Source organism: Molossus molossus, unplaced genomic scaffold (genome assembly GCF_014108415.1).
Source record: "Molossus molossus isolate mMolMol1 unplaced genomic scaffold, mMolMol1.p scaffold_m16_p_11, whole genome shotgun sequence".
NCBI classification, from domain to species: domain Eukaryota; kingdom Metazoa; phylum Chordata; class Mammalia; order Chiroptera; family Molossidae; genus Molossus; species Molossus molossus.
The window spans coordinates 99,919,117-99,943,086 of NW_023425346.1; the positions used below are offsets into that span (position 1 = coordinate 99,919,117).

The 23,970-nt window shown below is 48.8% G+C and overlaps 1 protein-coding gene across 7 annotated transcripts in view; it reads right to left on the bottom strand.

The window, feature by feature from the left end:
• Nucleotides 1-8,312: 8,312 nt before the first annotated feature.
• SP110 (SP110 nuclear body protein) overlaps nucleotides 8,313-23,970 on the bottom strand; it is a 45,566-nt gene continuing 29,908 nt past the window's right edge. For 2 of the 7 annotated variants that reach the window (XM_036254206.1, XM_036254208.1), the window contains exons 11-20: nucleotides 23,069-23,218; nucleotides 21,078-21,146; nucleotides 16,655-16,753; nucleotides 16,102-16,244; nucleotides 15,021-15,065; nucleotides 11,884-11,999; nucleotides 11,138-11,246; nucleotides 10,802-10,873; nucleotides 10,118-10,258; nucleotides 8,313-9,145 (exon numbers count right to left, since the gene is read on the bottom strand). In XM_036254206.1, coding sequence (XP_036110099.1) covers nucleotides 9,032-9,145; nucleotides 10,118-10,258; nucleotides 10,802-10,873; nucleotides 11,138-11,246; nucleotides 11,884-11,999; nucleotides 15,021-15,065; nucleotides 16,102-16,244; nucleotides 16,655-16,753; nucleotides 21,078-21,146; nucleotides 23,069-23,218 — 1,058 coding nt within the window. In that variant the 3' untranslated portion in view covers nucleotides 8,313-9,031. Of the gene's footprint in view, nucleotides 9,146-10,117; nucleotides 10,259-10,801; nucleotides 10,874-11,137; nucleotides 11,247-11,883; nucleotides 12,000-15,020; nucleotides 15,066-16,101; nucleotides 16,245-16,654; nucleotides 16,754-21,077; nucleotides 21,147-23,068; nucleotides 23,219-23,970 lie in introns of those variants that run through there. The other 5 variants (XM_036254205.1, XM_036254204.1, XM_036254207.1 and 2 more) reach the window with 4 other exon arrangements.

Genomic DNA, 23,970 nt, shown 5'->3' on the forward strand with positions numbered 1-23,970 from the left:
GAGAGGGGGCATCTTTGGGGATTTTTTTGCATATAGATATCCAGAATGACTGATGAGTAAGTTAGATGTTTGCTTTCTATCATGATGAGAAATTGTGATTTTTATAGTTTCAGAACAAACAGAACCATGACTCATGTTTCATAATTGTTATTGCTGATCTCATGGAAAATGCTATCATATTTTTGGCATTTACAAAACGTATTTTTCTCTGGGAATTCTTAGGAGTGGGGCATCTGAAACTCTGTTTGCATCCTCACCTTCCACACCCCGCATTCCAGATGGACCAGGGATCCATAGCTTAGTGGCCAATTCTATATTTGTGCTACTTAAAGGCACAGCCAGAAAATCATGGGCCAGCTCTTTGGCTGTTTCTAGCTTCCTGCCTCTTGCCTAGATTGTCCCTGAGGCTGGACCTTGGGACAGATCGGGAAATCCCACCCTGGGAGCTGGGGGAGGGGTGGGGTGAGAAGCGAGGCAGGGGTGACGCCTTGCTGTGAATGTCTCAGAAAAACACATTTATTTAAAAAAACATTTCCCACAGTAAAAACTGTATCCCGGAAAATAAAGCACAGAAGGTGTCCAGTCTCAGAAATCCCACCCTCACTTGTTCCCTCAGCCCCCAGGCAGCTCACTCCCTGGGTCTACAGACTGTTCTCTGTCACTGTTCTCTTTGGGGACCCTCCTGCCTGACCTGGGCCCGTGTCACTGATTCTGCTCGGCTGTTAGAAGCTGAGCACCTAGTCTGTAGATGGGCAGGTGGTAAGGGAGGACCTGGGACAACTCAGGTCAAGGGCAAGCAGTTCTCACTTGTCTCAGGCAATGGCATGACTTAGCTTTAGGAGCGGCCACTGTGCCAGGCGCTCTGCTTACGTGGTTAGGGGAAGTGATACTTCTTCCCTTCTGAGAAATTGGGATGATTAATTTTAGGAGGGCACCCTCCATTACCTGTCAGTGAAAGAAAACTTTAAGTACTCCCGGGTGGAGGGCAAGTGTTCTTTTAGCAGGAGAACACCCAAGCCAGGCTTAATAGTTCTCGAGAAATGACTTTCATGTTAAACAGTTAGACAGAAGGAAGTTCGGTAGAAGGACTTGGCCAGCTCACTAGAACTATGAATCTTTCCCGGGAATCGGGAGCAGGAGGCAGCAGAAAATGTGTGCTTCAGGGCAATGTGTGCTTTGACTTTAGGTATTTTGGGACAGAAGCTGGAGCCCACCCCGAGGCATCCCCCCCCTGCCCCGTACAGCTTCCCTCCTCTGCCACCCCCACTTCACCCTCTGAAAAGCTGGACAGTGGGAGTTGATTCTCCGGAACACTCAGAGGGAAGGGGATTGTTATACTAGGGGTGCCCTCTCCCCCACCTGCAGTCTCCCCTCCTCACCGGGTCCCTGGAGGGTGGGGATCCCCAGTGCTTCTCTGACACCTTGGGGCCTCTGATCCTCAGCTCCAGGTCCCTCCTGTCTTTACTCTTTTTTCTGTCTTTACTTTTGTTTTTAAAAAGTATTGATAAGAGAGAACATCGATTGGCTGCCTCCTGCATGCCCGCCACTGGGGATTTGGCCCACACCTGGGCATGTGCCCTGACCGGGAATCGAACTGGCAACTTCTTGGTGCAGGGTCGACGCTCAGCCAGTGAGCCACACTGGCCGGGCTCCTGTATTTACTTTTTGGTTCTCCATGCAGCCACTGAAGGAACGCATTTCAACCTGGGCCTGTCAGTAGTCTGGCTTCTGTAGCCCCAACATCATGGGGGTCCTGGCAGCCAGCTCAGGGTGCTTTCACAGGCAAATATAATACCAGCCCACCAGCCCCCAAAATGCTTCAGCATGGGTCTCAAGAAAACACGTCCAGTCTCTCAAGATTGATCCCTAGCACAAAGCATAAGAAGATCCTCTCCACACACCCGTCTTTGAAGTCCTGTTGACAGCTGCTCAATAACAGCCTTTGTGACTGACAAACCTCAGAGTCGGGGGTCGGGGGGATGGTGAGATGAACCAAAGAACTTATACGCATGTGTGCATAACCAATGGACACAGACAACAATGCTGGGGCAGGGGGCCGAATGGGAGGAGGGGGTCTAGGGGAGAAAAAGGAGAAACATCTGTAACAAAAATAAATCGATAAAAATCAGAGAAATAAATAATAGTCTTTGTTCCTCTCTTGTTACTGGAGACTTGTACGGGTGGCGTTTCTTCGTTGCTTGCAGGAGTGGGGTTTTTGCGATATCTTGAGGGAAAGAATTTTCTAAGACTCGCGCGGGAGAATGAGTGTAGAGTTATGTCCCTCGGGCTCTAGAGTCCCATTTGTCTTAGTTCATAGAAGACCCAAAAGCAAAGCCCGTAACCGGAGTTTCTGTCCCATGGAGGAGCTGAGCACAGGCCATTAGTGCCTGGTGTGGGGCTCACAGGGGTGAATGCAGGGGAGCCAGGAGGGAGGGCACGAGAGAGAGAGAGAGAGAGAGAGAGAGAGAGAGAGAGAGAGAGAGAGAGAAAGAGAGAGAGCGGGCCAAGAAAGTAAACTCCCTTTGTTTAGGAGTTTACATATTTCAGGTTTCCTGCCCTTGCAGGGGCCCTGCCTGTTCTGGCCAATCACCTGCTTTCAGGTGTGATTGACAGGCAAGCACCTTCCCACCTCATCCAGACCTTACTGGGCAGCAGCCTCCCTCTGCTCCTTTCCAGTGAATTACTGACCAGGGGTGATGAGACGGCGACTCGCACCTGCTCGCTGCCCAGGCCTGGCCACGCTGCTGCTGCTTCTCTTAGTCTTCTCCACCCTACTCTCAGTCCTTTCTCTGCTTTCTTTGTTCCTTCTGCAGATGGCTTCATTTTTGTCTCATTATTGTTTCTCGAAACTGGTTATATTTAAATAAATGTGTAAATAAATGACAAAACATTGAACAACCAAACAACACAACCGCGAAAATAAATCACACACACGGGATGTCTCATCCCACAGGCTGTACTACCACCAGCACCCCAGACACCTTAGTTAAACTTGTTCCTTTGTCCAAAGTTTAAGTCAGATCAGTGTACTCTTAGCACAATGGTTGTGACACTTAACGGTGCCAAAAAAGGGTTATCTAGCAAACTCGTCAAACTTGTTAAAGATACCACTCCCCAGGCATAAGACCTGGCTATTCTCATCCTGGGTCAGGAAACCTAGAATCTGCATTTTTAACAAGCTCCCTGGTGATTCTGAAGAGGTTGACGATTTTCTGGGGAAGCAGGAGTCTACCCAAAATATGTCTCTTTGGCAAGAGGATTATTTTAGGCTGATTATTTTTAAGAGACAAAAGATGAAGGAAGAACTCTTTATCTCCTCCTTAACTGCCTCAAATGAATTCAGTTGGCGGGCCTGCTTTAGGAAGAGACTATCATCAGAAACAACTACGAAGAATGTGGGCCAGGTGTCATGGGCTTGGGCTTGGGGCTCCAGGAAGGCCTGGAGATCAAGTTCTTCTTTGTGCCCCCCTCTCTCTGCAGGGCATGGCAAACATTAGTTTACCGAACATTTGCTTCCCATCTTCCTGTGAATTGCCTTCCTCCCCAAGTCCCAGACCCCTACCCCCTTCTCCTCAGTTCAGAATGGCATATAAGCCCCAATTACCTGACCATCTGCGGGCCTTCATGTTCTCATGGAGCTCCCATATGGACAAAATTAAATTTGTTTTTTCCTCCTGTCCTCTCTCATGTCAGTTTAATTCCTAGACCAGCCAGAAGAACCTCGAAGGGTAGAGGAGAAATTTTTCCTCCTCAACAAGTTCAATGGGAAGCAGAGAGATGTACAACCATCTCAGAGGACCCCGCTCTAAACACCATCTGGTCAAATTTATTTTTTAGGACCAAAGACCCCTTTAGCAGCGAGAACCTGATCCTTGGCCCGCGGCATCCTGGGAGCAGGTCATGTTCTTGCTAGTGGAAGGGTCGGTAATTCAGGTCCGAATAGATGGGAGATTCTAGAGTCCAGGTCTGAGCGAGCTGTTGGCCATCTCCAGGCTGCGCCTACCATGAGACCACCACCTCTTTGATGAAAAACTAGATCACAAGCCCTCTTTGCAGTTCCCAGTGTTTAGCGCACCTCAGTGGTTGCTTTGTGCTAGCTGTGAGGTCTCAAGCTCGTGATACAGAAGGGACCTCTGACCTCTGTTATAGTAAGAAAATCCTCACTTAAATTTTTTCCAGGCATAAGCATGTGCCTAACCATGACTGTCCAACTGGTTATTCTTAGCCTGCCTCATCTGGGGAAGATCTGGCTCACATTCTTGGTTGGTGCTCCTGTTACTGGATTCTCAGTCGCAGAGTCATTGAAAGCATCTTTGCCCCCTTAAGAGCCATCACGACTTACCTTCCAGTTCCTAGTACCCACAGTTCTACTAGCTTACTTCCTTTTGGTCTCTGGAGAGGCTCCACACTGCCCTCTGGTGGTGGAACAGCATTGCACAGTCACCTGTAGAAGTCCTGCATGTGTTTCTCTGAGGCTCTGCCACAGCTTGGGAAGCACCCAAGACAAGTAGTCCTCAGCCCAGATGCTGATTGCCAAAGTCTACCTCTCCTGAGGGCGGGTGTCCTTGACCAGGAGACCATGCCCTCCCAGCTCCTAAAAATGAGTTTTCCAAGGTTGAATTCTGGTGTCAGCTGGAATAGGGAATATCTTTTTACGTAGAATTATTCTTCCAGTCACTTTTCTGCAAAGCTTTTCTTTGTTCCATGTTTGCAGCTTTAGCATTGCCAAGCTTCTGGGAACCATTTGAGAGTCATTTAACCTCCTGTATTACGACTTGGGTGGAGGAGTCCTGAGTTGACCTGGGCAATCAGCAGCCCTGGCCAGTGGGGGAGGGAAGGACAGAAATCCAGCTGGACCAGGAAGAGAGAAATAGCCTGGGTGCAGGGCTACAAGGGACCCTTGGGGGGAGGCAGTTGGCTTTGTCTGCAGGGCTGTCACCGACACTGGTTTCATTAGGAGTCTGTAATGTCTAAGGAGGTGTGTGCCAGAACTGGGTGGGCCTGGGCAGCAGGAGCCCAAACACAGGGTGGCCCAGGCCTACAGCTCATAGGGCTTGGGGGAAGGCCAGCTGAGCTAAGCGGAATGAACCAAACCCTGCTCTTGAGGGTGGAAACAGTTTGAAAACCAGGAGAGCGGTACAGCGACAAAAGGGAGCCAGAGGGAGAGAGAGGGGTCTTGGTTGTCATGGTAACCGGACTACTAGTGGTTAAAACTTCCCACTTGAAAGAAATAAATGACTCTTTACTTTTTTTTTTTTTAAAGTAATAGAGCAACCCAGACCCATGATAGGAGAGAGAGAGACACACACACACACAGACAGAGACAGAGAGACAGTTAATTCAGCTTACTCGTGCCAGAATAAAAGGAAGGGTCACAGATGGATGTAAGATCATGTAAAACACAGCAATTCTGCCCCCTGGGAACAGTAGGGCGGGGATCTTTTATCCTAGTACTCCAGGAAGAGAAACCGTTAGTGCTTCCCTTAGAAGAATGTGGAAATCTTGAAGACTATCCCAACGAAACGATCATCCCCAGGTCCCCACCGTTCCCCCCAGACTGGCACCAGGAGCGCAGTCCTTCTGGCCATGCTTGTCATCTTCCCATGCGGTAAAGAAATTCTACTCCATTACATGCTTTTTAAAGTCTCAAACTGCCTCTGTCCTTTTCTGGGCTGTAGGCAAAGTCGGTCCATTTCGCAGTGCGCATTACGGTGGAAGCGCTTGGAAACAGAGCGAGGGAGATTCTACACATTTTCTGTTTATCAGTCTGTGACACTAGGCACCGACACGGACACTCTAACACACCCTTCTCCCAATTCCTCACGGGAAACTGGGAGATCCTGTTTGACAGTCTCTGCCTTGCTCTGGGGAGAGGATGGGCTTGATGGTGTCACTCATGCTCCGTATTAGTCAGCTTGGGCTGCCTAACCACGTCCCACACACTGGTGGCGTCAACAGCAGGCCAAGGTGCCAGCTGGTTCAGTTACTAGTGAGAGCTCACCCTGGCTTGCAGATGCCACCCGCTTGTTGCGTCCTCACAGGGCTTGTCCCCTGTGCCTGTATGGAGAGAGATCTCTGCTGTCTCTCTCTTCTGGAGATAACTAATGTTATCTGACTAGGGTCTTGCCTTTCTGACCTCATTTAACTTTTAAATGTCTTCCTATAGGCCCTCTCTCCACATACAGTTACTTTGGGGATTATGGCTTCAACCTATGAGTTTGGGGGGACATGATTCAGTCCATAACAATCTTCCATTGACACTAAATAAGAATGAAAATCAGAAACACAAATCAGGACAACTTTGCAAGTGCAATGACTTCTATTTTTATATTGAGGAAAGGAAAGTATTGTGATAAAAAGTTTATGTCCTTTGAGGCTTAGCTAATAGATAGTAATTCCCATTATGAACATGCTGAAAAATCATTCAGTTTAAAATATTGATTATAGAATGACAATCATTTACGTTGATATATTTAAAGTCTCATACTAATGACCTAAGAGGAGGAGTGCTTCCTGGAACTTTTTTTTTTTTTTTTAAATGATATACAGGGAGGACAGAGAACAGTCAGCATATGGATACTAGATGTTCTTGAAAGTGAGCCCAGAATAAATGGATCAGAGAGATTTATAATGGAACTGAAAACAGAACCATGTATGTACATTGAAAGGGCTTAGTGTGCCAGGCAAGTTCAATGACAAGAATATTACACTGAATCCTATCCCGTTAAAAATAACTAAATACATAGCTACAGAGACAAAGGCAGAAGTCCTGTATGTGTTCACACTAACAAAGGGACAGAATTTTGAACTCAAACTTCAGAATTGTGCAACAAAATGCCCCCAGGTAGTGGAACAATTGTGTAGGTGAGAAGTTGTGATAAGATATATATTGTAGCGCAGTGTGTGGTTAATGATGAAAACAATAGAAGACATTCTAAGATACGCAAAGACTCAGAAAGCATACCACCCATTATTCTTTTTTTTATTTTATTTTTATTTTTTGGTATGTGCCCCTAGCCGCTAGGGCCCAGCGGAAACTGAACCCAGGACTCTCTGGTCTGCAGGCTGATGCTCCAACCGCTGAGCCAAACCGGCCAGGGCTTTTTAAAAAATCACTTAAGATATAGTTCAGTTGACTGAGAGATGGACCAAAAGAGAAGTATGAAGAAGTCATGCAAAGAAAGACCAGTGGGGAAACTTGAACAGTAAAAACAGAAATGCATCAATATTATTTTTATGATTATGGATTATCATATAACACAAATTTTTCATTTTTGTTTTCTAGTTACCTTATATGATGCTACCAAACAAATAATTGATGTAATATGAAAATAACACAATGATTACATATAATATAATCAAATAAAATTAAAGTAAGTAGAGTAAAAGATAAAAATGTTAATAATGGTAACACATATCCCTAGGCCAACACAGCAGATAGACAGGTTAGGGAGCTGAGGGGTGTAAAAGTGACAAGCACATTGGTTTAAACATGTGGCACCTTAAAGATATTTTATTTTTGGCTCTGGTGTTTAGAAAATAAGTTAAAATGCACTTGGAAAACTTTCAGGTAAGTATTAGAATTAAAAACTGTTGCAATGCCTCCAGAATGGAAAGAAATAACAAAGAAATATAGGCAAAAACAATATGAAAGTATTCAAAAGGGGAAGAATAAAATAAGACTGAAATAAGGCCAACTATATAAAACAAATGCAATTGATTATTTCTTAGAAAAATATGAAAGTGGAACTAATTTAAAAAGCAATAAAACCCTGGCCAGCGTGGCTCAGTTGGTTGGGTTTTGACCCATGCACTAAAAGGTCGCTGGTTCATTTCCTGGTCAGAGCACATGCCCAGGTAGTGGGCTTGATCCCCAGTAGGGGGCGCGCAGGAGGCAGATGACCAATCAATGCTGTGCTCTCACATCAATGTTTCTCTTTCTCTCTCTAAAATCAATTAAAAAAACAACAACATAAAAATAAAGATTGCTTCAATCTAGTTTAAAAAAGCAACAGAAGCCCTGGCCGGTTTGGCTCAGCAGTTAGAGCGTCGGCCTGCGGTCTCGAGAGACCCGGGTTCAGTTCCCGCTAAGGGCACGAACCTCGGTTGTAGTTTGTCCCCGGGCCCAGGTTGGTCGTGCGGGTGGCAGCCACTCGATGTGTCCCTTCACATCGATGTTTCTCTCTCTCTCTCTCTCTCTCTCCCTCCCACTCTACCTGAACAAAAAATGTCCTCGGGTGAGGATAAAAAAAAAAAAGCAACAGAATATCTGAATAGTCTATTCACCACGAAAAAGCAGAGAAAATAGTCAATGCTGCCTCCCTAAAGATCTCTAGGCTATACACTTTTATGAATTTAAAACACTATCCGCTATTCCAGAACATATAAAACAGTGGGAAGTTTTATGAGGCCTTTCACCAAGCAAGGATAACCCTATGCCTGACTATGGCAAAATACAAACATGTACAGACCAATCTCACTTGTAAATACAAATGCAAAAATCCTAAAAATAAATACTCTTTGCAATGATATATTAAATATGTAACAGAAACAAACAACAACAACAACAAAAAACTTCACACAAATCTAGAATTCAACTTAATACAATTTTCATCGTGGTGCGAGTGTAGAAAAGCCCAGACTATGAAACATTGTACAGGACAAGGGCCCCAGCTGGCATGAATAGCTGGCAAACTTACAGAATTAAAGGGACATAAGAGACAGAGTAGCCAAATCAAGATTCAAACAAATCCGCTGTAAAACAATTTATAAGAAATGGGGAGAGTGTGAACTATGATGGGTATTTAACGCTATTTAGGAAGTATTCAGTTCTTTAGATTCAAGGCCTAATTTTTTTAATTGCAACAAGAAATGCTAAAAGGAGGTAGAGGGTGTGATGATGCTGTAAGGGCCTGGATTTGAGGCAAGGGGACAGCCAATCACATCCCAGACTCACTGGCAATCTAAGGATGACCAGGGTTGCATCATCTTTATCCTGAAGTTGAGGTGCCTTCGTCCTTCCAGAATGGGGTCAAGGAGGAGCGTGGGAATAGTTCTCATTGGCTTCATGAAACATAAACACCTCTTTGAGATCCTTCTCAAATTTTGCCTGTAAGTCCAGGCCTACCTGACCAAAGTCGGAAGCCTGGAAGAGAGAAAGACAAATGCACAGCTATCTAAAGACATAGCATTAGGAACATGAGATCACTCCTAGGCCTTAGGAGCCCCTCCCTCCCGTCTCCAGCACTCAGGATGGGTGGGGAAATGCTGCTGCCACACTGACAGGTGCTCTGCACTGCAGAACTGATTCTGGTCACTGCGAAGCCGGAAACTGGTGTCACCGGCGTAAAGTAAAAACATTTCTTGAAAGCCCACTCTTCGAAGGAAGGATGACCCTCCTGTTCTCTCAGGCGCAGACTGTGCCAGATGTCGGGGGGGCGGGGGGCTCCCTGGGTCAACTTCACTACCTCCAGCTCCACACGTGAACACAATTTGTGGCTTGTGAACATGCCGACTTGTGGCGTGGAGGAGGGAGGCTGGGTGAAGATGAGAATCTCCCTTGGCTACCTCCCCCAAAGTGTCTGTGCTAGTTAGAGTAAAAATCAGGAGAAACCCAAGAAACTAAAGTTAAGAATGTCTTGGATTGCAAAATAGCTCAACTCATTGTCCCTATTAAGGAAGGAAGACAGCAAGATCCAAGGACAATTTCAGATGATGTTTGAGTCCACCGGGAAATTTGGGTGTCACAAAGTCTAAGTATGAGCATCCTGGAAGTTTAACGCATGTCATTTTGTTTAGTTAATTCATTTATTTCTGTATTCCCGGGACAGGAAGGACAATGGAAGTATAGGTTGCCCTTCTCAGTTCTAACAAGGAGGCTGGAGGAGTCGGCTGTCTCAGTGGGAGCAGCCTGCCAACCTGGGAAAGAGGGAGAATTCTCTCCAGGCACCGGCTGCGAGGATCCTTCCCTGTCCTGCCTGTGGCTCTTTTGGGCATCCACCCCTCTGCTGAGCCCTCTCCAGGAGGAGACAGGGGACAATCGGTGCAAAGCTCTGCCGCCCCAGAGATTAGGGGAAAGTAGAAAGGATGTGAGAAGGAAGCAGGGCATGTGCTTTACCTTGTAAAATGTTTTGTGGTTGTGAAAAATCAGGCGCATGTCCCGTACGAACCATGCCACCGTATACACCTTCTCAGTCAGCCTTTCCTTCACCAGGTCCAGCCACATGGCTTCCTTAAAGGGCTCAGCATAATCTTGAATCTAGGGACAAAGCCACCAAAGGGGCGATGTTAGCACAGCCATCACCACTGGATGGATCCAGTTGAAATCCAAATCTTTATTTCCAGGGTAATAATGATAATACCACCTGATACCTACATGCCAGGTTTGTTCTAAGCACTGCCCCTACACCTACACATGATCTCCGCAGCAACCCTATGAGACCGGGCTATCGTGACTCCCATTTTGTAGACGGGAAACCGAGCGATGGAGAGGTTAACTAATACCCAAGATGTCCCAGCCAAAATGTGGCAGAGCTGGGACTTGAACCCACAGTTTGGCTCCTGAGATTGAGCTCTTAATCCATCAACTATCCTTAAGGAAGCCCTTGCCCCTAAGAGAAGGTAGAACTAGGACCCAGAGGAGGGGAAGCTGGCAGGGTGGGGTGGGGTTGGTCCCACTCCAGAGTCGGGCTAACCCCTCCGCTCCCTGCAGAGGGCGGCACCACAGGACTCACTCCGTTTCCAGAGTGAGTTTGACACCAGAGAGAGGACTGGAGGATGGAAAGCATCCGATGTGACTTACGTTATGTGGGCTCTTCGCAAAAAAGGCACTTTGTGGGTGACAGTAGGCCTTCAAGAGGAGGAACTCACATTTCTGTAAAACGTGAAGAGGTTGCAGGGAGATGCAGCTGGCAGCCAGCACAGTGGCCCGTGTCCAGACGCACCTGGACACACCGGCCTCCGCCCCGCCACACTGGTCCAGGTTCCTGGGTGGGTTCAGTTCTGTTCCGACGCCTACTTGGGCACTGAGTTACCATGCTTTGAAGTGAGACACCCTCAAGTGCCTTCCCCTGAGCCCGTGGCTGTTGGCTTCTCACGTGTGAGCAGAAAGGAGACCCTGGAGCTGGAATCGACTCACCAGCTGCTCCTCAGGCCCCATCCGCCTCTCCAGGACCTCGGGTTCCCTGAGACACTGCCGGCTTCCGGAGGTCTCCCTCATCCTGCAGAAGGTGCAACTCCACGGGCTCCTGAGAGGGGGCGTGAGTGAGCAGGGCAAAGCCCAGAAACAGCCACCCTTCCTAGGCTGCCTGTTCTCCTTCCAGGAATGACCAGTGGGCATAGCTGGGGGATGAAGGGGACACTCCCCAGTCTCCAGGACCCCCAGCTGGGGTCTGACTGGATGACCCTCCTCCCACTGAGGGTAGCAGCAGGGGTTCTGTGGGTGGAAGGTGGTGTCAGGGTGAGTGGTGGGCTCTCCCGTCCCCTCTGAGCTGCTGGGAGCACAAGGACCCCTGCCCACCTGGCCTGCTGCAGAGACTGGGCCTTCACCCCCGGGGGCCTCAGGCCCCCATCAGCCCATTGAGAATGGGGCAAAATGAGAAAACCAGGCCATGTTCTTGCCTTTTCTGAATAAGCACAGAACCAGACAACAGGAGCTCCCGTCCCCATCCCTCTGGGACAGCAGTCGGCGCTGCAAACCTCGGATAGACATCACCCGGGGGCAGTGGCAGCCCAGGGCCAAGGTGGCCCAGCCACAGACTCAGACACAGGCTGTCACCGACACCAGGGGGAGGCTGTGCTCCCCCAGGCTGCCCGCGGGTCTGGAGCTGAGCGGCCGGGCAGAGCCGGGACTAGGTGCGCACGAGGCGGCTGCGTCTCACTAACCTCTCGGCCTCCGCCAGCGGGATGTGACAGTCCTCATGAAAGGCCCGTGGGCAGGTGTCGCAGCTGAGCAGCTGTCCCCCTCTGCAGCACACCTCACATTCATCCGGGCTTTCCCGCTGGAAGAGGAGATAACGTGGGCACCCTGGCATCGCCAAGACCGGCTGGGCCTGTCCCCGAGTGGGTGCTTTCCACCACTGCCCGCGGCGCGCAGGCGGAACGCTGGTGGACAGCCAGCTGGCCTTCCGGTCCCGGAAGAGCAGGTTTGACACCAGTTCTTCTCGAACTGCCACACCTGTCACCTGAACCGCAGACTGTCAGGACCAGAAGGGCCAGGAAAGTCACAGAAGCCCTTTGTACACAGGTGAGCAACACAGACCTACTGGGTGAGAACATGCGTGCTAGGACCCAGGTGGTCTGTGCGCGCAGTCTGAGAAGGGCCGGCTGCGGGCGACCTCTCCGCTCTACAAGCAGAGGAAGTGTTTTCCTGTAGAATCAGAGCCACTTAGTGCCCGAGCCAGGCTGGCTCTCAGGCTGCCCCGGGCCAGAACTGTCCTCCCTGCTGGGTGCCATCCCAGGCACGCGTGTGGATGACGCAGCACCGCCCCGACGCTCCGGCTCACAGACAGAAGGACACATGCACAAGGACAGAGCTGCTGTGAAATGGGTTGTCTGTGGGCTTGAGATCTCACACGGGTCTTTCTCGTGGCCTTAAAATGTGACCCAGTAAATTCCGAGTGATGTAGGTGGCGAACACCTTCTTCACGGCTGGCTGAGCCTCTGGCCCTGCTCCCGGCCCCCCCGGACGAAGAGCGTGGGTGCCACACCCCCGAGAGGCCGTTTTCTCTGTGCTGAAGGCAGGGGCCAGGAAGCGGCCCTCCTCCTGTGCCTGCTTGTCCCAGACGGATGGTGGTGTGAAAGGCTGGAGACAGACCTTCAGGTGCTGGAGCAAAGGCCCGAGGGGCTGGGGCAGGCGCTTCTCAGGAGAGCAATCCTGCCGCTGTCCTCAACGGAGAGGGACGCTTTCCATTCTGCACACCAGCCCCCAGCCAGAGGGAAAATTCCCTTTGATTTGGGGATGGAGCTCCTCTCTCCTAACTGGAGAGGCTGCTCAGCCGCTCCCTCCATCTACTGGGCCCGGACTCCATGGGGAGGGAACCCTCCCCCCTGAAGTTCGGTAGATCTTTCCGGTCTTCCCATCCTGAACCCTCCAGCCTGCCTTTGTTCTAGGGTTGATACGCTATGGCCATTCTTGCCCCCTGACTGGACACCTGGCCTGCCCTAGCCCAGGGTACAGAATGACAGTCCCCAGGTAGCCCAGACCAACCCACTCTTCCCAGGTGAGACTCTGGTTGGGCTCAAAGTCCCCGACCCAAACCCAGCTACCAATACCCCTCCCCCCATGGTCTAGAGTAAAATTATTTCCAACACACATGCTATGATAGAGAAATGATGGAGAATGGATGTACAACTCCACAATCACACTCTCTAATGAAGAGTTTGACTCTATTTTTGTGATGACTGCTGACAGCTTCAAGCCCCCCCTCCCCCCCGCCCCATCTGGGCAAGTCCATAAGAAAGCTATGGATTTCTTCACCTAGCCCTGGCAGAAAGTTCAAACCAGACAGGCTCTGCCCCAGCAAGAGAATCCTCACCCTACCCCCGTCCCCCTCAGCCCACTGCACTCCCACAGAGTAGCAACGACCGCCGCACGCTAGGCCCTTGGAGATGGAGGCGCTCAGAGCCCTCAGCCGGGGACTCTGCACCGGTCACCCGTTTTGGATGGGGTCTTCGGAGCAGCATCCGGAAGGGAAGCCACAGAACGCGTGCTTGCGGCATCGGCATCGGGGGCCGCGGTGGTACACACGCAGTCACACACCAGTGGCCCCGCGGCAGAGCCCCAGCGAGGTGTGCGGTGATGCGGCTCAGGGACAGGCCTGCGTTAGTCCGCGTGACGTCAGATCGAGACGTGGCTCCTGCTGGGGGAGACTGCAAGGGTGGTGGGCCAAGTGTGCCCTGGCCGTCATGTGCTGACATGTGGCATCATGAGTGAGAAGAAACTATCATGTTGGGGCCATTCAGGAATGATCTGGATTTTAAATATCTTTATTGTTTCTCTCCTGGTTACAAAAGTAATAAATGGTCATTATAACCACATGCACATACATGTATAATATGGACGGCCAATTTCCCTGTAATCCCATCCCAGAAGAGCAAGTTTTTTCAGGTAGACCTACGTGTTTACATGAACAAAACTGGGCTCCTTCCACACAAAGTACTACCGGTTTGAGCTTCCCAAAGCCTTCCTGACCTCAACACTCTCGTGTGGTTTTCCATTGACTGAAGGATGAGTCTTGACCTACGAATCCGTGTGTTCAAACAAATACCATTCTGCAGATGTCTTAGGTTACTTTACAATACTGATGGACATTTGTAGTCTTCCCTGATCTTTTGCCATTACAAGGAGCATCCCTGTACGTATCAAGGTGTCCAAAATCAGCGTGGTAAAGATACTTTACACGAGAAATGGCATGGGGGAACCATCGTCTTAGACACTTTGAACGGAACCAGCCAAGGGTCCGGCTAGCCTCCAGGGAAAGAAGGGAGCGCTATCATTGCCTCTTCTGGAGCCCAGGTCTAATGGGAAGCCCATGAATGGGACCTGTGTCTGGAAAACGCCAAAGCTTAGTTCAAACACATTCTTCCATTCAGGTGCTCTTGATACAGAGCATGTTGAATTGGGATGACCCGGTGTTCAGCCAAGGATGACCACCTTGCCCTTTCTGTTCTTTTCTATTTCAACACATTTGCTTTTCAAACTAGAGCAGCCCATTTCTGACACCCTGGGTTTGCAAGCATCCAAACACCCAGAACTTTGTTTACAGCACATGTACAGCAGCAGCTTCGGTCCTGGTCTTTATTTTAAGGAGTTATTTGCTCCCCTATCGCAAATCAGCTATGAAAATAATAGCAACATGTACAGGTACCAGGGGGCTAAAACAGTCAGCGTGAAGATGCAGTGTCTAAACGTGAAGGTCGCGTGGGGCTGGGGCGCTCGAGGACTTGAAGGTGAGCCTTGGGGCATGAAAACTCGTCAATCTGACCACTGAGAATGTGGTAGAAATTCACTTGCTATTTACCTCTCTCTTGAGACTTATTCTTGGAGGACAGAGCAAAAGTCCTTTCTGAAAGAAAGAAGAGGTCAATGAATTAGGTTATTCGGGAGGCTTTTCTGTTGTAATTATCGACGTTCCCACTTCCTAATGATTTTTTTTATACCTGGATATCCTCCTGGGTCTCAAACCCAACGCATCTCAGAGAAAAATCAGCTCAAGCTCCAATGAGTTATTCTTCTGGGCTTGACAAAATCATTTTGTTCCCCTGCTACTCAAACCGCAGGCCTGTCAGTTCTTTTATCTCAGTCCCTGCCCCCCCCCACTCCTCTTAGTTTGCGTTTCTTCCTCTCTAGATAAGATCCTATGGTTGCATCCCAGTGACCAGTTTTGAGTGTGATCAACAGGCTTTGCGTTGGGCTCACTAGTGCCCCGGTGCGTTGCTCACAGGATGGAGTAGTGGGCTGGGAAAGGCAGAGGAGAGACTGACCACGGACAGGATGGCCTGTAAACCTTTCACTGAGGGGTCCAGATGGAGCAGGGCCTCGAGGGGGCATTTGGCGGATGGAGGACACTGGGAAGCTATGGCCGAGGTCTATGTTTTCACGGAGTTTCCTTCTAGCCTAGCCTACTTCATAGCACCAGGTGAACTTAAAAAAAATTTTTTTCTTTATTGATTTTTAGAGAGAAGACGGGGCGGGGAGAGAGAGAGAGAGAAACATCGAGGAGAGAGAATATCGAGTGACCTCCTGCATGCCCCCCACTGGGGATCGGGCCCACAACCTGGGCATGTGTCCTGACTGGGAATCAAACCGGCGACCTCTTGGTGCTGGGTCGGTGCGCAGCCACTGAGCCACACCGGCCGGGCCACGCAAATTTTTAAAATCTCGTCTGACCTCAAAACCCTTCACCTGCACTTAAAGTTCCCCCCCATCAGCACCGATCTGTTTTTAAGTTTATCACACACGTTTTTCTACAGAGGTTTAGCTCTTTCTCCATCATGCTGTGGAATCCTAAAGGGAATTCTGTATACTTCTTGTGATTGACATTTTCCTCATCTTTCAAGGAATTAAACCGCCCACTTATCTGCCCCTCATCCCGATCGTACCTCCAGCAGCCGTTGGAGGGTCTCTCCTCGGCAACGCACGTTCCGCTTCCAGTTCTTCGAACGAATCCCTCTTCCTTTGACTTCAAATTCTCTTGGCGTGAACCACACTCCGGCCTCATTCTGAATGCTTGGCTCCGAGGATCCTGCAGGACCAAGAGCCCAGTCCAGGATCCGCTCCCGTCCCCCGGATTCATCCTGACTCCAACCCCCGATTGCGGTGTTCTACCTTTCTGGGTTCAGGGAGACTCCCTGGGAAGAAGGACCAGCAGCAAGGAGTCTGGGTTCCTCCCCTCTCAGATTGAAGGAAGCCCCCAAACCTATCTGAGTGGTAAGGGAGTGGGAGGGAATTTGTATTTTATATGACACCTACATGGGCCAAGGACATGGTGCCCAGTGTCACAGGGTCCGTGGATGGATAACTCCTACGGGGAACGCTGTGGCCTGGCCACCAGGTGTACCATGACGTGGAAAAGTTTGAAAATTCCTTCTTAACAGGAATTTTCTGCAGCCTAGCTCACAGAGTCTCCAAAGAGCAGAATATCAAGAAACTCACCTTTTTTCAATTTATCCTTGTGTAAAATACCCTTCTCGTCGCCACAGGTCACAGGAAGTGTCGGAGACTGAAAATCCACAGTTTCATCTTTGGGTTTTTCTGAAAGTGGAAGAACTCAGTTTGTTGGTCTTTGTTCTGTCTCCCTCGTGAATTTTCTATTCCATGACTTCCTTTTTTTAAAAAATTTTTTCCCCTCTTATTGATTTTAGAGAGAAAGGAAGGGACAGGGAGAGAGAAAAACATCGATGAGAGAGAACATTGACTGGCTTCCTCCTGCATGTCCCCCCCTGGGGATCGGGCCCACAACCTGGGCATGTGCCCTGACCAGGAATCGAACCGGCGACCTCTTGGTGCAGGGGTCAATGCTCAACCACTGAGCCACATCGTCCAGGCTCCATGACTTCTAACAACAACAACAACAACAACAACGTAAATGGCACTGGGGAGCATTCTCTGATTAATGTACAGAGTGGTCCCTAGTAAACAAAACCACCACCATCAACACGACATCAAACAAAACATTTTAGTAAAACACATTGGGTGAATTCACAAGCTAGTTGGCCATCACCTGACATTCTTTTATTCCGTAAGCATCCTGCCATCCCACTGTGCTGACAGAAGTTGCCTGCTCAGAATATTTCTTTGCGTTCATGTAGTCGGAGAAAGATCTTTGTCTGTTAACTTACTGGCCGATTCAAACCCTGGCGGGGTAAGTGTGGCAGTTAGCACACTGAGGGGATCATGAAAGCTTCTTTGTTTTTTTTTTGTTTTTTTTTTTCATTTTATTGCTTCCTGGCTTCTTCCTGTATGAGTCAAAGAAAACCCTGGAGAGCTCTGGACTAATCTACCAATTGCACATGGGGAGATTTGGCAACTCAAAGCCCTGAGTAGGGATCTTGGATCTGGGGTTCTGAGTCCGGAGAAGCAGTTTAAAAGTGTTTAAAAGAAATATCGGCAATTCCTGCTCCCCTTTCCCCTAGCCTTATTGTGGGTGAATTCATTAAAGATAGACCGCAGGAGCTGATCCTTGGGGGCCAGGGGGAAGGGCTATCCACAGTTAATGTTGAGTTATCGTTACGTCTAGAATGAAGATAGGAGACCCACTAGCCCAACTCTCTGCCTTGTCTCAAACACTTACTGAAAGAGCCAAAGGAAAGTGTATGAAAAAATCAAGAACATTATTGAAAAAAGAACAGAACAGCATCAGTGACAAAGAAACCATTAGTTACCTTGGAAAGATACAAACCAGGTAGAATCAGACGAGAAAGGAAAGACCCCTGAAAAGTGAGAGGGTGGTTCCCCCCAGAGGAAGCCCCCCGGGGAAGAGCAGGGTCTATGGCAGGGCTAGGCAGGGATGACGGGGCGGCAAGACCTCAGTTCTAACAGCCGCCAGCTCTCTTGCATGAAGTGGCCGGCTTGGTCACTTGTCTCCAGACCCTGCCCATTAACCACGGCCCAGTGGTTGGGAGCATGGCCTTGGAAGCCAGGCCGGATGGGCTTGTAATTCTGTCTTTACAATTTACGAGCAAGGTCACATAAGTGTGTATTACTGTTATCGAGGCTGAGTGGGGATTTGCCTACATGACAGGTAACTGTGGACCACTATTGCAAACCCCAAGGGGGCTTAGCATGGCAGTGGGACCTTTGATGGTTCTCTGTCTCACATAACTGTCTTCTCTAAATCCTTTGGGTCCCATGAACACAGGTGTCCCAGATCTGCCCACAAGCAGATCGGGAACAGTGTGTGGCTTTGGGAGCTCTGGCCAGCAAGCCAGAGGCCAGGGTCATGGAGTTAGTCTTCCTTAGGCCCATGACCTAAGCTGCACGGCATCCTACCTGGTGCAGGCAGCTTACAGAGTCGTGCGGGACCTTGTGTTCCCAGGACTTCCGAAACAACCACCCTGTCCCTAAAGGAGGGAGACAACATTCTGATGTGTTCCCCCAAATCTGTGTTTGTCTCAGCCTTCCCCACTTATCTCAGCAAACAGGCCTTTTGGGGGGAGCCCCGTGGGGAGGCCTGCCTGGAGCTGTCCACCGCGGACTAGCTCACCATTACTCAGTGGGAGCCCACAGGAGGAGCGAGCTAGGAAAGTGAGCAATTAAAGAACAGAGAGAGTTCATGGAAACAGGAAGGAAATGAAGAGAAAAGCCTAATAGAGACCAAGAAGAGCAGAATGGGAAAAAAGCCAATTAGTAATCAGGAGGGCTAACTCCAGGAATTCTTACAGAACATAGGCCAAGGGCACTAGGTCACAATGACATGGGAAGATACAACCTGGGGAATATCTAGGAGCTCCATGATCAGCACGCATATTGTACTGCTTATTCTCACAACAATCTGTGAAACAGGGCAGGCAATGCTGACCCCTATTTTGTAGATGGGGATGCAGGCTTAGATCTGGAGAGAACCCTGGTGACCCCCACATTTCATGGCATCCCTAGTCTGGTTCCCCTCCCACGCCATCAGAAGGGCCTCAACAAGACTCCCCGTCATACAGCTGATAACAGCACAGGCACTGTGTTGTCTCTGTGGAACACACAGGGTGGAAATGTGAAGGAGGCAGGGCACGCGGATGCTGGTGGATAACTGTCCGCGTTTGCCTGGATTCTTGCCGACACCAGTGTTTTCTAAAAAGACGGGGGGTGTTTTTTTTTTTTTTTTCAGTGCAAAGAACAAAGAACTTGAAATAATTGAACACCTAGGTTGATTTTAGCTCACACATGGCTTTTCTGTTCCAACTGGCTGTGTAAAAATGAACTGACTCATATTTATTTGAGGGTTAAATGATAAGGTGTAGAGCAAAGTGCTTTGACAGTCGTCAAAGTGACGTACACACTTATATTGTTGTCAGGGCCTCTGGATACAGTTGTGTGGGTTGTGCACTGAGCAAAGATCCCCCCTTGGAGGGGGCTCTGATTTGCATCTGAGACGGAATCCTGTGCACGTCCTACCACAGCCTTCCAGCAGAGGGCAGAAAAGGCTGTGGCTTCGGGAATCAATTCTCACCATCTGGGGAAAGTGATGGGGAAGGAAAATCTTTTTTTTAGCTCACACATCTGAGTAAATGAAGGCCTGATGGTGGTATCGACCCTTGACTAAAAAGAATGATAAGGTTTTGGTGACTTGACAGATATTTAAGCACAAAATGTGAAAGGCACAGAGGAGACAGAGTTAAGACCGACCCACTCACTGACTTCATATGACTTTCACACCGTGAACAGGATGCACACAGACAGTTAATGACCGTTGTGGTAAGTGCCACAGAGAGAAAATACAGGGCTCTGTGAGGGCATGTCGGGAGGCCCTACCCTGGCCTGCGGGGCAGACAATGCTTTGTTCAAGGTGAGGCCTGAGGATGTGGAGCAAAGAGAGTGGTGAGGATGAGGGAGCGTGTGTGTGTGTGTGTGTGTGTGTGTGTGTGTGTGTGTTGTGGGGGGCAGCATTGAGCAATCAGGCTGGTGGCGGCCCTGGTGGGGGGTAGGGACTGGGTTATGGGAGTGGGTTCTGCTGTGTTTGTTGATCGGGTGCTGGGTCCACTCTGGGTCTTGCTTTGTGTTAGCTCCTCCAACTGTATGGTGCACGCATCTGTCCCTAAGCATGTCACACCAGTGCTCCCTGCACGTGGTCCGTGATGAGACAGGGGCTTGACCAGGATGAAATTGATGCACTGCCGTCTCCCCCGAGGAGGTCTGGCCCTGAACACAGAGTATTCTGTGTCACAGCTGACTTACAAGCTCTGCATTTTTGCAGACCTACAGCAAACTGGCCTGTAGGTGGCACGGGTCTATACCCTACTCGAACAGCACCTGCTATACTTTAGTAATAAGTGGGGCAAAAAGGCCAGTGTGGCTCATGCCGAAGAGGAAGGGGAGAGTGACAGGAGAGACTGCCGAGGGAGGAAGTCACAGAAGCAGGAGAAAAGTGAACCAGGAAGAGAAGGAGGGGATGAGGAGGAGGAAGGACAGTGACCAGGAGGCAAAGAGCTGAGAGGGGCAGAAGCAAGCCCAGGGCCCGGCCACGGAGACCCACCCGCACCGCTAACTGCTCAGGAAGAGAAAGCTCATCCCACCGGAGTGAGAACACTCGGGCTTTGCTTGGATTAGAGTTTTCACCAGTTCCTGGAATGAAGACAGTCAATGTTTGCATTAGAACTTGACCTACGGCTTTGGTCATGTTCCCTCATCATTTGGGGTCTTTAGAGGTTCTGTGTGGAAGACTGCTTGCCAGGGCAGACGTGTGGAGATTGGGGGCAGCGGGCAGCATGCCTCACGTGCCCTCATTCACTAAGAGGCCTCACCTGTGGAGAAGAGACCTGGGGGAGGAGGGGCAGGGACGGGGGAGGGAAGGCAGAGGGGGAGGGGACGGAGCTGCCAGCAGCAGGCTGGGGCCCTGAGGGCCAGACTGTGCCTCTTGCTTACTTACCCTTTGGGGGAATATTTTTCTGACAACTTCTTGTTGAACTTGAACGGACATCTTTTCCCCTTTTCTTTTCTAAAAAAAGATAGTCCCTTATAATAGGAAACATACATTCACATGCTTTATATGTCAACTACACTGAAGTAATTTTTCCCACCTTCCAGTTTGGAGAAAGACAGACTTAAATTCTTATGACAGGTAAACTCATAGCATTGTCAAGTAAAAACAGCAACCTCATGTTAATAGATAGGAAGGCCAGAATATTACAGAAGTCAAAATTTCAAATTATTATATATGGCAATATGTATAATAATGTGTATTTAAACACATTTAATACAAATACTGGAAGTTAGTAAAGGATTGACCTTATAAATATTATACAGAAGAAGCTTTTGGAGGTAAAAGTACAGGGTATAAAGCAGTGACTCTCGGTGCTGGGTGATTTTGCCATCCAGGGCCTATTGGCCACGTGGCAAGTTTTCCTTGTGTCGTGACGGGAGGCAGGTGCTACGGGCGTCTGCTCGGTAAAGGCCAGAGCTGTTGCAAAGCACCCCGTGATGCACCTGCAGCCCCCACAGCAAAGAACCAACTGGCCCAATATACCAAGAAGGCCGACTTTTAAAAACTGGAAACCATAAACCATACTGATAAACTGATCTAACCGGAATTTTAAAAAAAGTTTCTATCACCGAAAATTTCTTAAGTTAGAAGACAAAATCAAAATAAGAATAATTGCAGTAACATAACAAAGGGTTAACCTTGATTAAACAAAAACAAAGAATATTCGTATACCAAAAGGGGCGTGTGTGAACAGGTGATCCTTAAAAGAAAAAAATTCTGATAAAATATTTATTAGAAAACAAGTTCTGGTAATTTGTGGTCCTCCCCAAACTTAGCTGTTTATTTATAGGTTTCAGCATACTACAGCCTGAGGGCCAAACCAACCCCATGACTGTTTTTGTAAATAAAGTTTTATTGAAACACAACCAGGCCCACTTGTTTACATACTTGTTTCTGGCAGCTTTCGTGCTACAGTGACAGCGTGGAATACCAATAATAGAGATTGGAAGACCAGCAAAGCCTAAGCTGTTTACTATCTGTCCCGTTTTAGAAAAATTTTGCCAAAACTGGTGTAGAAAAACACAGGTTTACTCCTTTCCCCTGTTGTTTATTGATCACATGTTAGATGAGGTCCCACGTCATTGACACTAAGGGAGCCTGGGATAGAGATGCCTCTGTCTAGGACATCCTTGGTCCCATGGCAGAGAAAATGACAATACAAGGGCTCTTAAAGCTTTGGTTTGGAAGTGACCCTCTCATTTCTGCTCACATTTCTTTGTCCATGTCAAGTCACATGGCCATTTCTGAGTCCACAGGGCAGGGGTATATAACGTTCTGAGATACTGGTGAGCAGTAATATAACCTGTCACAGTGTATTTCACCACATGCACGGTGCAAAGGATTCAAAGGGAAACATTGGTGGAATATCATTCCATGCTTTTGATTTGTCAAACTCAGAAAAGTCTCCTTATTTCCAGTGTTGATGACGGTATAGGCAAAAGGGCGTCCATCTGATGTTAATGGGAGCCTGAAGTGGCTAGAGTTTGGTCAACACTATATGCTAATTTTAAATATGCAGACTCATCATCCAATTGACTTCCGTTCTAGAAATTAATCATTAGGAAATACTACTGAGAACGTGTTCTCTTTGGGGGTTGGTGACACGCTCCTCACTGGGCCAGCTTGAGTGAGAGGAGCCCCAGACTCGGCGGAGCAGTGGGGACTCCACAGCTGAGGTCAGCTGCATCCTGCGGACACACTTCTTCCAACAGCCACTCTCAGACCAACAGATCCGTGCTCTGTCTCCATGTCCCTTTTGTCTAGACTTCTCTCTCCTTCTCACACTAACTTCTCATGTCCCCCCAACTCTGAGCCTGCTGCACGAGAGACCCTCCCACACTGAGCCTTCACATGGCAGATTCTGTCACCAGCCTTACCTCTAGGTCTAGACTTTTGGGCACATTCAATCCTTGCCTTTTGGGCCCTTGTCACCACCACTGTGTTCCTGGTTGAGTTGTCCTTCTTTTGAGTTGCCTGATCCACCACTTGGGTCTTCTCTTGCGCTCTGTGCCCAGATGAGGCAGTTCCTGGGCCAAACAGTGATTTATGAGTAGTTTTCATTGGGGTCCCCAGTGGTTTTCCTCTTTCCCCTCTTAGTGACCTTCCTTTTCATACTGTCTCCGCTGCCAGGAAATCCTGCATCCCTGTGCCTCACTTTTATCTCACCATTTCTCTATAAATACTCTCCTTTCTCACAGTACGCCCTCCAGTCCTCTGCCCCTTACGCTCCTCTTCCTGTTAATTGCATACGTATCAGTAAGAATGCAACACCCACATCCGCTTTGCTCCCTGATGAGTTCCCAGGACCTAGGACACATGCCTGGCACCCGCCTCCACTCAATTCATCTTTGTTGAATATACAAGGGCAGCATATTTTTGAAAATACTAGAATTGTGTATTTTTCATCCCTATAAATCTCAATGTCCCAGGGTTCCCTAATTATTAAATCAATAAGTTTCAGGGAGAGGGCAGATGCTGGCTAGAACCGAGAAGTCAGCTGAGACCATTTTAGAGACATTACACATTTTGAAACACAGACTTTGATGAGAACAAAGGGGATGTCTAAGTTCCATCTTTATGTACCAAGAAGAAAGCTGAGGTCTGAGTGTCAAGTTTTCAGAGAAGTCACTGGTAACAGATACCCCGGCATTTGACAGAGTCCGTTTCCTCCAGCCTGGGGAGGCACTGGGGTGGGGAGCTGGAGAAGAGACAAGGGTTGGAGGAGGGCATGCAAGGAGGTCTGAATGTCCTCACCCCCAAGATTGAGGGGTGTTGGAAA